General features: G+C 49.5%; 1 protein-coding gene across 1 annotated transcript in view; it reads right to left on the bottom strand.

Moving 5' to 3' along the window:
• ZDHHC21 (zDHHC palmitoyltransferase 21) overlaps positions 1-14119 on the bottom strand; it is a 59332-nt gene that overhangs the window by 4900 nt on the left and 40313 nt on the right. The window contains exons 5-6 of the mRNA XM_075339582.1: positions 4273-4411; positions 1376-1492 (exon numbers count right to left, since the gene is read on the bottom strand). Of these exons, the coding sequence (XP_075195697.1) occupies positions 1376-1492; positions 4273-4411 (256 nt within the window). The remainder of the gene's footprint in view (positions 1-1375; positions 1493-4272; positions 4412-14119) is intronic.

The raw sequence follows: 14119 nt of genomic DNA, 5'->3' as shown, positions 1-14119 counted from the left end.
CCCCACATCTTTTATGGAAAAATATAATAGTTGCAGCAGACAACTGGGGGCTGATATTATTAGAAGGGTGGGGAGGGCCATCGTTATTTGTCCCTTTCCAGCCTAACAATAGCAGCGCACAGCTGGCCCAGAAGTGGGCCCAGCTCTTCCCATTGTCCTGGTGCCATGGCAATTGGGGTAGTAAGGAGTTAATAACCGCCCACAGCTGCTACTAAGCCCAAGCTTAGTGATGGCAGGCGTCTATGAGATAACCCTCATCACTAATTAGTAAGTGAAAGTAAACAAACACCCAAAAAATTCTTTATTTGACATAAGACAAAGAAACCACCCTTTCACCACTTTATTAACCCCCCAAACACCCCTCCAGGTAATCCACATGAGGTCCCACAATACTTCCAGCACTGCTACATATGACGCTCACGCCATAGAACATGACTGCCCGCAGCAACTGAGGTGAGTCGCGCTATCAGCGGTGACGTCACCCAGGTGTTTTCCAGTCACAGCTGGAGTTCTCCACCTGTGACCGCAAATCAGGCTGAAGTGAGCCGCAAGGGGAGGACTCACCTGAGTGACGTCACCGCTGATCGCACGGCTCACTTCAGTTGTGGCCTGATTTGCAGTCACAGCTGTGGCTGCGGCTAACCTGAGCGATGTCACCGCTGATAGCGCGACTCACTTCAGTTGTAGCATGGAGCTTACAGCAGGCAGTCATGTTCTTTCGCTCGCTGTGAGCATATGTAGCAGTGCTGGAAGCATCATGGGACCTCATGTGGATAACGTCTGACCTGAAGGGATGTGTGGGGGGTTAAAATAGTGGTGAAAGAAAGTGCTTTTTTGTCTTTTATTTCAAATAAAGGATTTTGTGGGTGTTAGATAATCTGCTTGTGAAGATTGTATACACCAGTATTATAAGAGAAGGGGAATCATTACTCGAATCATGATCGAATTACCTATACTCAGCAACAATTTTCTTCACAAATCATCCTGCCTTTAACAAGCAAGTAAATTAGGAGCACAGTGCCAGAGAGATGTGGCGACATGCAAAAATTGAATAGAAAAGTAAAAAAAAGGAGCTAAAAATAAACTATACATGTGTTCTGCATTACTTTTCCCAACATTCAAAATAAACAAAAAAAAACCCACTCATACGCCCAACACAATAATGCAAACATTTTTTTCAATTAACTTTTTTTTTTTACAAAATGTACAAAATGTATCTTGTGTCATCAATTCTCGAATATCTCGTGTCACTCATCTCAGGATATCACAAGTCAAAAGGAAAGGTATCAAAGGATGCATCTGTACAATTTTACACTATAAATCTATAATGTGAAGACAGGGATGTGACCAAACAAACAAAAACACGGTTCCTTACAGTTAGTATGCCGACAACTTGGGTGTAGAACAAACTACACATTCCTCCAAACATAACAATGCCCATAAATGTTGATATTCGAAGCAGGGCCAGTTCATGTCTAAATACAAATAAATCCTGCAAGGACAAAAAAAAAATACATGAATGCAATTTCATCTTAATGCTGTGGGACTATTACGCCTGTTTAAATCTCATGTCACTTAAGGCCCAGTCACACACAGAGATAAATCTGCGGCAGATCTGTGGTTGCAGTGAAATCATGGACATATTGTTCCATTTGTACACAGCCACAAACCTGGCACTGATTGCAGTGAAATTGTGGACAATCAGTGCCAGGTTTGTGGCTGTGTACAAATGGAACAATATGTCCATGATTTCACTGCAACCACAGATCTGCCAAAGATTTATCTGTGTGTGTGACAGGGCCTTACGGTTTCTGTGAAGTGTACTCCTAGGTAAAACTAGGACTAAACCACAAAACAAAGTAGCAAGCCAATTGCAGCAAAAAGATGTTGCAAACATCAATTGCTCCCTATTAGGAAAAGGTTACGAGTGATGTGACAATACTGATTTTGTTGTTCTAGAAAATAATTAAAATGAACAGAATTTATTACAATTTGCATGTGACTTTGTATCACAGAGTAACTGACAGGCTATAGAGATTGATCAGATCTCCCAAGTGTGTGTTTGTTTCCAACTTTTCAGTACATCACATGACAAAATGGATGGCTGTGCGTGTGCGACTGTGAGCAGCCTGCATGGCTTAAATGTGCAACGATTGCCTGCAGTGTCTCTTGACTTGTCTCCCATCAAACACATCTAGGATGTTTCTTATTCAGCAATTGCAAAGGGAGATGTCAGCAGTGGATCTGGATGGCTGAGTGACAATGTATTAAGCATGGCAAAACGTTTTTCAGACAATTAATAACCTCACAGATAGCAGCTAAGACATGTAAGTGCACGTATTCCTGCTTGTGGTGCTCGGTTCTCCATTTGTTCATAAAGTGCATATCATTAACATGTCTATGGATCAAGTGAGATCTATAATTTCCTTCTATGTGTTGCAATTTCACTGATGGGGAGTGTAAGTGTCAGGCGCCATGTCAATTAATAATCTCATCAGGTTTTTGGAATGGCCTTTATTCAACACTTCCGTCTGTTACGCCTTGTTTAGTGATGGGCGAACCCGAACTGTAAAGCTCAGGGTCCGTACCGAACACATAGTGTATAGTGTTCGTGCACACGATCCTGAACATGAGTTTTCCTGAGAAGCTCGTTTTACAGTTCAGATACAGGGACTGAAAAAAAAAAAAAAAAAAAAAAAAGCACATCAGTAAAAAAACCATTATGCTTATACTTACCGGTCCAGTGACGCGTCCTGCAGACCCACTCAGCCATTGTTTCCTGGCCACTTCTGTTTCTGGGTCCAATCATTAACTTACGGTGTTCTTCACTGCACTGCTCAACACTCGGCAGTTTTCGGCTTTTTTCGGCAGTGGTCGCGGTGACGTCAGGGTTCACCTGAGTCCATGAGCCATGGACTCGATTGAACTTTGAGTGTCATTGTGCGAGTCTCGCATCAGTGTCACCTGACACGGCGCACACTCTCCTGACAGAAGTGGGTCGGCTGCATGTATTTCCATGCAGCTGAGGCGCTCCTGTCAGGAGTGTGTGCACTGTGTTGGGTGATACCGATACGAGATTTGCAGGAGTCATACACAAGCCTCAGCTGTGCACTCGGGTGAAGTCTCTGACAGCTCTCAGTCGAGTCCATGTGAGAAGACCTCTTTGTCTTCTCGCACAGATGTAGCAGAGCTGAAGATGCTCGCCCGCCTTTGGACTACATCGGAGGGGTTTTTGATTCTCAGCGCAGATAAAGCGGACGGCTACGGGCTACCACCCCCATTGCCTGGCAATCAAAACAGGGAGGCCCATTAATATATATATTATATATATATATATATATATATATATATATTTTTTTTTTAATTATTAAAAAAAAATAAATGCGTGGGCTTCCGCCGCATTTTGATCATTAGTCAGGTAAAACAAGGCAGCTGGGGGCTGGGAATGGTGCATTGTTTCTTAGCGCCATTTCCAGGCGCTTTACTTTGTTCGTCCAGCAGCCCTGATGACAATGGCATGCTGGGTAATAAAGGGGTTAATAGCAGATTTATAGTTTCAGATGGTACTAAGCCCGAAATTCATGGTGTCACGACAAATTAGACATGGCCACCATGAATTTCTAGTAAAAAGTAAAAAGAAAAACACAAACACAGGAAAAAAAAAATGTTTATTAGAAATAAAAAAAAACATTTGGAGACTTCATCTTTATTATAAAAAAAAAATCCTTTGTCCGAAGCAGTGCACAGGGACAGCAAAGTCAGCTCTGCTTCATAGCTCTGTACAGACAAATGTCTATACAGAGCGAGAAGCAACAGTCAAAGTTCAATCTATGGCTAAGCCATGGACTCGGGTGAACGTTCCCTGACATCACCGTGAACATAGCCGAAAATAGCCGAAGACTGCCAAGTGATGAGCAGTGCAGTGAATACAGCCAGAAGTTAATGATCGAACCCGGCTGGGAGATAGCGGCTGAGCGGGTCTGCAGGATGCGTCGCAGAAGCAGTAAGTATAATGACAATGTTTATTATTAACTATATTCTTTATTTTACAGACCCCTCGCCCCACCCCATAACTGTAAAGTCCAAATCTGAACACAAGTTCGCGTTCTCTCAGAACCCGAACTCGAACTTTACAAAAAGCTCGGGCGAGTCTCCCAAACACGAACATTGGGGGGGTTCGCCCATCACTAGTCTTGTTTTTTTAAGTTTGAAAAGAATAACATTTTATTGTAAAAAAGTATTCAGACATAGGAAATAATACAAAATTCATACCCAGTTCATGGCTTTTAGTGGCAAGAAGTAATAGTAGTGGCAGAAATCTAGAATGAGAGTATAACCACTAAGGAGCTGTGTATAGAAACAGAGCTGGAGAAACAGCCAGTGGTTATCTTCTCCAACACAGTTGTTTATCCTGCAGGAAGAGGCAATTGCAATTAGGAACACATGAAAAAAAAGTTATATCATCAAAGCTTCCATTTCATTACCATTTCATTTTTTTAATGCACATATACAGCCTGTAACAGAAACAGTCAATTCTCAGTTTTGTCCTTGGGTAGCAGTAGCAATGTTGTTCTGCCAGTGTAAAGGAACAGTGCGATTCAACGTAACAATAATCAAATTAACATTAGTGGGGGCAGTTACATTTTTTATTTTATTTTGTAAATTACTGCTGTACATTACTTAGGTCAAAAACTACTACTCCAGCAGGATACAGCTAAGCCCCCTCTAGGTGGAGGCATCACAGGTGCAGGAGGAGCAAATCACACACGCGCTTCCAAAACATGGAGCGGGCGATTGCTGGATGGAAAAACTGCACACTGATGGCTTGCATAGAGCGCTGTTCATACATGCAGATGCACAGTCACAAGCCCGCAGCTATTAGGTGATGCCCATTCTATTAGATCAGGCGGGCTGCCAAGCCGTACTCCATCTGTGCATCATACAGGGACAGGAACTCTAATATGCAAGGCCTAACAAAAAGGGGCCTGGCTGTATCCTGTACAAAAAAATGTAAGGTTTTTAGTTGGTGTTATGGCCATAAGATGGAAGCCTACAACCCTCGTCACAGGAACCTCATGCTTGTAGATCCCTACACTATCTATATATATATATATATAATTGCCTTATTCTGTCTGTCTGACTGACTTGCTCCAAAATTGTGTCACCGTGACAGTGTCCTTACAGTGACAACCGTCGGATTGGCCGCTGGGCTGGGCTGGGCTGGGCTGGGCTGGGCTGGGCCTGGCCCCGCCCCTCCACACAGATTGGCCGCACGGCCCCGCCCCCCGCATGGCTTAACCGTTTGACCAGGCCTCGCCCCCAGCACGCGATGCCCGCTTGGCCACGCCCCCCCACACGCCCGCTGGGCCACGCCCCCCGCGCCCGCTGGGCCACGCCCCCCGCGCCCGCTGGGCCACGCCCCCCCCACGCTATGCCCGCTGGGCCACGCCCCCCCCACGCTATGCCCGCTGGGCCACGCCCCCCCCACGCCCGCTGGGCCACGCCCCCCCCACGCCCGCTGGGCCACGCCCCCCCACGCCCGCTGGGCCACGCCCCCCCCACGCCCGCTGGGCCACGCCCCCCCCCACGCCCGCTGGGCCACGCCCCCCCCCCCACACACTATGCCCGCTGGGCCACGCCCCCCCCCCCACACACTATGCCCGCTGGGCCACGCCCCCCACACACTATGCCCGCTGGGCCACGCCCCCCCCACACACTATGCCCGCTGGGCCACGCCCCCCCACACACTATGCCCGCTGGGCCACGCCCCCCCACACACTATGCCCGCTGGGCCACGCCCCCCCACACACTATGCCCGCTGGGCCACGCCCCCCACATGCCCGCTGGGCCACGCCCCGCCACGCCCGCTGGGCCACGCCCCCCCCCACACACTATGCCCGCTGGGCCACGCCCCCCCCACACACTATGCCCGCTGGGCCACGCCCCCCCCACACACTATGCCCGCTGGGCCACGTTCCCCCCACACACTATGCCCGCTGGGCCACGCCCCCCCCACACACTATGCCCGCTGGGCCACGCCCCCCCCCCACACACTATGCCCGCTGGGCCACGCCCCCCCCCCACACACTATGCCCGCTGGGCCACGCCCCCCCCCCCCACACACTATGCCCGCTGGGCCACGCCCCCCCCCCACACACTATGCCCGCTGGGCCACGCCCCCCCCCACACACTATGCCCGCTGGGCCACGCCCCCCCCCCACACACTATGCCCGCTGGGCCACGCCCCCCCCCCACACACTATGCCCGCTGGGCCACGCCCCCCCACACACTATGCCCGCTGGGCCACGCCCCCCCCCACACTATGCCCGCTGGGCCACGCCCCCCCCCACACTATGCCCGCTGGGCCACGCCCCCCCCCACACTATGCCCGCTGGGCCACGCACCCCCCCACACTATGCCCGCTGGGCCACGCACCCCCCCACACTATGCCCGCTGGGCCACGCACCCCCCCACACTATGCCCGCTGGGCCACGCACCCCCCCACACTATGCCCGCTGGGCCACGCACCCCCCCACACTATGCCCGCTGGGCCACGCACCCCCCACACACTATGCCCGCTGGGCCACGCACCCCCCACACACTATGCCCGCTGGGCCACGCACCCCCCACACACTATGCCCGCTGGGCCACGCACCCCCCACACTATGCCCGCTTGGCCACGGCCCCCTCACACTATGCCCGCTTGGCCACGGCCCCCTCACACTATGCCCGCTTGGCCACGGCCCCCTCACACTATGCCCGCTTGGCCACGGCCCCCTCACACTATGCCCGCTTGGCCACGGCCCCCTCACACTATGCCCGCTTGGCCACGGCCCCCTCACACTATGCCCGCTTGGCCACGCCCCCCTCACACTATGCCCGCTTGGCCACGCCCCCTCACACTATGCCCGCTTGGCCACGCCCCCTCACACTATGCCCGCTTGGCCACGCCCCCTCACACTATGCCCGCTCGGCCACGCCCCCTCACACTATGCCCGCTCGGCCACGCCCCCTCACACTATGCGCGCTCGGCCACGCCCCCTCACACTATGCGCGCTCGGCCACGCCCCCTCACACTATGCGCGCTCGGCCACGCCCCCTCACACTATGCGCGCTCGGCCACGCCCCCTCACACTATGCGCGCTCGGCCACGCCCCCTCACACTATGCGCGCTCGGCCACGCCCCCTCACACTATGCGCGCTCGGCCACGCCCCCTCACACTATGCCCGCTCGGCCACGCCCCCTCACTATGCCCGCTTGGCCACGCACCCCGCACACGTTTGGCACCTGTACACCTCCCCCCCAGGACTACTCCTCCCATTATACTTCTATTATAATCCTATTATACTCCTCTCTGAGGGGTGCGCAGCATGGGGGATGGAGCACGATGGGGAGTGCAGCATGGGGGGATGGTGCATGATGGAGGGTGCAGCATGGGGGGTGGACCACGATGGAGGGTGCAGCATGGGGGGTGGACCACGATGGTGGGGTGCAGCATGGGGGGTGGACCACGATGGTGGGGTGCAGCATGGGGGGTGGACCACGATGGGGGGGTGCCCAGAATGGGGGGATGAAACACGATGGGGGGTGCGCAGCATGGGGGATGGAGCACGATGGGGGTGCCCAGAATGGGGGGATGAAACACGATGGGGGGTGCAGCATGGGTGATGGAGCACGATGGGGGGTGCAGCATGGGGGATGGAGCACAATGGGGGGTGCAGCATGGGGGATGGGGCACAATGGGGGGTGCAGCATGGGGGATGGGGCACAATGGGGGGTGCCCAGAATAGGGGGATGGAGCACGATGGGGGGTGCAGCATGGGGGGTGGACCACGATAGGGGGTGCCCAGAATAGGGGGATGGAGCACGATGGGGGGTGCGCAGCATGGGGGATGGAGCACGATGGGGGTGCCCAGAATGGGGGGATGAAACACGATGGGGGGTGCAGCATGGGGGATGGAGCACGATGGGGGGTTCAACATGGGGGATGGAGCACGATGGGGGGTTCAACATGGGGGATGGAGCACGATGGGGGGTTCAACATGGGGGATGGAGCACGATGGGGGTGCAACATGGGGGATGGAGCACGATGGGGGGTGCGTAGCATGGGGGATGGAGCACGATGGGGGGTGCAGCATGGGGGGTGGACCACGATGGGGGGTGCAGCATGGGGGGTGGACCACGATGGGGGGTGCCCAGAATAGGGGGATGGAGCACGATGGGGTGTGCACAGCATGGGGGATGGAGCACGATGGGGTGTGCGCAGCATGGGGGATGGAGCATGATGGGGTGTGCGCAGCATGGGGGATGGAGCACGATGGGGGATGCGCAGCATGAGGGAAGGAGCACGATGTGGGGGGTGCAGCATGGGGGGTGGACCACGATGGGGGGTGCACACCTCCCCCCAAAACACACACACACACACAGGGAACCACAACCACCACCCTACACAGACACCCACACACACACACAGACAATGCTGCACACACACAACACACAAACACCGCGGCACACACAAATATATGCACATACCGCGCAACACACACACTGCACAAAACATACCTCCCCCCAAAACACACACACGCACCCCACACACACACACCCACACAAACCGCGCAACACACACAGAACCACACACACAACGCTACAGACACACAGCGCTCCACAAACAATGCAACACACAAACAACACCACTTTCACCCCCCCCACCCAGACAACACCCAAAACATTTACAGCGCCCTACACAAACACTTGGCAACTACACACAACAACATCTATGTCATATATATATATATATATATATATATATATATATATATATGTATGTATATACACATACACACACATATATACACACACAAATAATATATATAACAAAAATCATACATTGACTACACAATACGTAAATTCTAGAAAACTCGATGTGTTAGAATCGGGCCACCTTCTAGTGTATAATATAAAAAAGCAACAAAAAAGAGGAATAAATATCATTACTTACAGCAAAGATGGAACTGCAGATGTACATTACCTAGGCCAAATACATTTTTGTTGCTTTTTTATATTATATATAGTGTAGGGACCTACAAGCATGAGGTTCCCGTGATGAGGGTTATAGGCTTCTGTCTTATGGCCATAGCCTTTAGCTGTATCCTGCTGGAGTAGTAGTTTTTGGCCTAGGTAGTGTACAGCTGCAGTTCCATCTTTGCTGTAAGTAATGATATTTATTCCTCTTTTTTGTTGCTTTTTTATATTTTGTAAATTAAAAGAAATAGTCACCCTTTTGAGTTTTTTTACTTATTAATATGGGCATACAAGTGGCATAAAGGTGAAATTAGCCGTACCTGTATGCCTCCTGGATAATGGGTCGTTTTGGGAAAAATCCTCTTTTATATCTTTCATGATATGGGATGTGTGCTGCCCAGAGGATAAGCCTGCCTGCAGTCTTCATTATACAGGATTCCTCCTCCCCTTCTCTTTAAAGTCCCTGTGACAGCAGGTGGGAGGCCGTAAATCCCACGCTTGCGCATTCTGTGTGCCATCCCTCCCTGCACTGTTCTGCCCCTCTGTGGGCAGTCTTCAATTTTGCTGTGCACAGGTGCCAGGGAGTCATTGGGACTTAACAGTGCAGGGAAGAGATGGCAGGTAGAATGTGCAGGCGTGAGATTTCCGGCTGTGCACCTGACGTCACAGGGACACCAGGGAAGAGAAGGGGAGGAGGAATCCTGTAATATGAAGACTGGAGGCAGGCTTATGCTCCGGCAGCACACTCATAGCCCACAAGATGGAAGATATAAAAGAGGATTTTTCCAAAACGACCCATCATCCAGGAGGCATACAGGTATGGCTAATTTCACATTTATGCCACCTGTATTCCCATAATAATAACTAGAAAAACTGAAAAGGGTGACAGATTCCCTTTAACAGAGATTACAAGCAAAAATGACATGACTGCACTTTTGTTTTATTTTCTCAATAGAGATTTCATTTAAAAAAAAACAAAAACATCTCAAAATTTTAAGTAGGTTCCCCCTTTTTTTTGCAATATAGTACTGGTGATTTTACACAAAAAAAATAAAATGTAAGATTAGCGTTTCTCTTTTCTTGTATATGCTGATGTCTTTGCTTCAAAATCTTTAGAAATGGCAAATGTTTATTAAATTTATGGGGAAAAAAAAATACCCTTTTGTTGTCTAACTTTTCTATAAAACACAAAAATAACTTGTTTTGCTAAAAAGTAATCTGATGAGTCAACTGAAAATATCTATAAAATCCCAAACCCCGCCCATAAAGGCAAAAAAAAAAAAAGAAAAAAAAAAAAACAACTGATAACATAATTGGACTTTAGAAAAGGTGTAAATTTAAAAAAAAACGGAAATGAAAAATGTGGAAAACAAGACAAAAAAAAACCAAACACCACGCATATGTTATAGGCCACGCTTCTGCATGATCCAGGAGTTTTAGGCGAGTGGCGTACACCTGTGTGCCTCTAGTCGCTGCTGGATTAAGTTTTATTGGGTAGCGATCTCTACCACTTGTCATGAATTTGATAAGTGCTGGTGTCCTCACGCCCATTCAACCCCAGCTCTGTCCACTCTGCTAGAGCTGGGAAAAATATTAGCATAGCCTAGACTTTTCAAAGCTTTTTACGCCAGAATATTGGAATAAAAGCTTTGATGAATTGGGCTCAAGGTGTTTTGCAAATGTGACACTTTTTGTAGCAAAAAGCTCTGTGGCCAAATGTTGGTTAGTGAATTATAAAATATACTATAAACAGTATCACATTCTTTTAAACATTTAGCGTGCTTTTTTGGGGGGCCTTTGTATTTTTTTTTTCTTTACAGATGAAGCATGCTGTAAATGTATCTGTCAAATAAATGCCGCAAATTTCGCTTGTTAATCATAGGGCTCAGTTTGTACAGTATATGGAAGTAGTCTAAGGCTATGTGCGCACGTTGCGTTTTAAACTGCACTGTGCCATTGGCAAACTGCATGCTTTCCCAGCAAAGTCTTTGAGAATAAAAAATTTCCATCCGCACATTGCTTTTTTTTTTTGTTAAGCAGCGTTTTGTTTGACAAATTTGTCAAAATCTTTGCCTAAAAAAAAAAAAGCAGCATGTTCATTGTTTTTGCGTTTTGGTCACCTTTTCTCACCCAGTGAAAAGAATGAGGTGTGTCAAAACGCAACCAAAATGTTAGCTGTGCGTTTGCACTGCGTGTTGGTAGCGTTTTGGATGCATTTTTGTCAACAAAAACACAGGTCACCAACTTTTCTCCATTCTCTCTCTCCACTTCATACTCACCAATCACTGGCATGGCTGCCACACTGCTCCCGTGGCCTCTTCTGCCTCTGAAAGTGCCGGCCGCTCATTAGGCTCATATCATATTCACTGCACCCGCTCATTCGGCTCATTTCATATTCACGGCTTCCCCTGCCCACCGGCGCCTATGATTGGTTGCAGTCAGACACGGCCCCACGCTGAGTTATAGCTGTCTGACTGCAACCAATCACAGCGGCCGGTGGGCGGGTCTATATCGTATAGTAAAATAAATAAATAAAAAAAAAAAATGGCGTGCGGTCCTCCTCAATTTTGATACCCAGGCAAGATAAAGTCTCACAGCTGGGGGCTGGTATTCTCAGGCTGAAGCCACCCGGAATTGCCGCATCCATTAGAAGCGACATTCCCGGCATTTTACCGGACTCATCCAGATTGTCCTGGTGCGGTGGCAATCAGGGTAATAAGGAGTTAAAGTGAACCTGCCATCAGAAATTTAGCTATAAACCTAAAAGTTCCACCCTCTGCAGCTCCTGGGCTGCATTCTAGGAAGCTTCCTATAGTTTTTGTGGCCCCTTTAATTCCAAAATAAATACTTTACAAAATTGTACCTTTTCGTATGCAAATTTCTTAAATCTTCCATGGGGGCGGGCTGCCTGATGTACGTTTCTGTCCTCCTGCCGATTTACGCCGCCCCCGAACGCTGAATTTAAAACCTCAGGACGCCGCCCCTGGGCGCCCGTGGTCCCGCGCATGCGCTGTGCTACTGTAGCGGTGCTGTGCACTGCGTGCATGTGTGACCACTGGTGACGCTTTTGCGCGGGCACCGACTGCTCCGTCCGCTCCTCCCATCTATTTCCTGCTGCTGAGCAGGATGGGAAGGAGGTGACGTCCGGTCATCTGGCCAGCGAGCGATTGCGCAGAACGCTGGAGGAATAGGCGAAAGTGCGGTCACGAGGTTGTGGGCGGCACTTGCTGATGACACTCACAGCGCCGCCCATAACCTCGTGCCCGCACAAAGCGTCACTAGCGGTCACACGTGCACACAGTGCACGGCACCGCTACAGTAGCACAGCGCATGCGCGGGACCACGGGCGCCCAGGGGCGGCGTCCTGAGGTTTAAAATTCAGCGTTCGGGGGCGGCGTAAATCGGCAGGAGGACAGCAACGTATATCAGGCAGCCCGCCCCCATGGAAGATTTAAGAAATTTGCATACGAAAAGGTACAAGTTTGTAAAGTATTTATTTTGGAATAAAAGGGGCCACAAAAACTATAGGAAGCTTCCTAGAATGCAGCCCAGGAGCTGCAGAGGGGGAAACTTTTAGCTTTATAGCTAAATTTCTGATGACAGGTTCCCTTTAATGGCAGCCCATAGCTGCCACTAAGTCCTAGCTTATTCATGGCAGATGTCTATAAGACACCCCTCATCACTCATCTGTAAGTGAAAGTAAAGAAACACGAAACACCGAAAAATCCTTTATTTGTAATAAAAGAAAAAAGCTACCCTCTTTCACCACTTTATTAACCCCTCAAACACTCCTCCAGGTCCGACGTAATCCACACGAGGTTCCATGACGCTTCAAGCACTGCTACATCTGACACTCACAGCAAGTGCCATAGAACATACTGCCCACTGTGAGCTCCACACAGCAACTGAAGTGAGTTGCGCTATCAGCGGTGACGTCACTCAGGTTAGCTGCTGCCACAGCAGGAGTCCTCCACCTGTGACAGCAAATCACCCAAGTGATGGAAATGAGCAGCGTGATCAGCAGTGCCGTCACTCAGGTGATTTCTGGTCACAGCTGGAGTCCTTCACCTGTGAGCGCAAATCAGGCTGCGACACAGAGACAGCCATGCGATGAGAATGAACTCGGGTGAACCTGACGTCACAACTGCGGGCCCCACACTACTGCCTCAGTTCATTCTCATCGCGCGGCTTTCTCTGTCTGCTGTCAGCGGCCAGTCATGCTCTATGGTGCTCGCTGTGACAGGACAGGGATGTAGCAAAGCTGAATCGCCGTGGGACCTCGTGTGGATTACTTCGGACCTGCAGGGTGTGTTGGGGTTAATAAAGTGGTGTAAGAGGGTGTTTTTTGTATTTTATTTCAAATAAAAGATTTTGGGGGTGTATGTGTTTATTTACTTTCACTTACAGATTAGTGATGGGACGGAGTCTCAGACAACTACCATCACTAATCTAGGACTTAGTGGCTGCTATGAGCTGCCATTAACTCCTTATTATCCTGATTGCCACTGCACCAGGGCAACAGGAAGACCAGCGCCAGAATTGGTGCATCTTATGGATGCGCCACTTCTGGGGCGGCTGTTGGCTGCTGTTAGGCTGAAACGGGCCAAATAATGATGGGCCTTTCCACCGTAATAATATTAGCCCCACGTCATTTTTTTAGAATAATAAATCAAATAATTAAAAGTGTGGGAACCCCTCTATTTTTCATAACCAGCCAAGGTTCAGAAGACAGCTGAGGGTTGCAGCAGGATATGAAAAATGGGGGGGACCCCACGTCCTTTTTTTTTTACCAAAAAAAAAATTAAAAACAGCTGTCCAAGCTAGTTATCCCCTATTCTTTCTTAGTATCTATTCTATATGTTCTATTCTTTCTATTTTTATATCTATACTAGCTATCAACTATATTATCAGATTTTATTTCTCCTTTAAAACGCACTGACAAAAATGTATTTCAATAACGCATCAAAAACACGAATTTTAACCGCATTTTTTTTCAAACGCATTGTTTACAGTTGTCAAGTCTGCCAAAGGGTGCATTTTGTTTGTCAAATCAAGAACACAGCGTGCGGACATAACCTAACATTTATTATTTCTCTG

This window comes from Anomaloglossus baeobatrachus, chromosome 1 (genome assembly GCF_048569485.1).
Source record: "Anomaloglossus baeobatrachus isolate aAnoBae1 chromosome 1, aAnoBae1.hap1, whole genome shotgun sequence".
Classification (NCBI taxonomy): domain Eukaryota; kingdom Metazoa; phylum Chordata; class Amphibia; order Anura; family Aromobatidae; genus Anomaloglossus; species Anomaloglossus baeobatrachus.
Note: the sequence above shows the minus strand (reverse complement) of the source record. Positions and strands in the feature narration are given on the sequence as shown.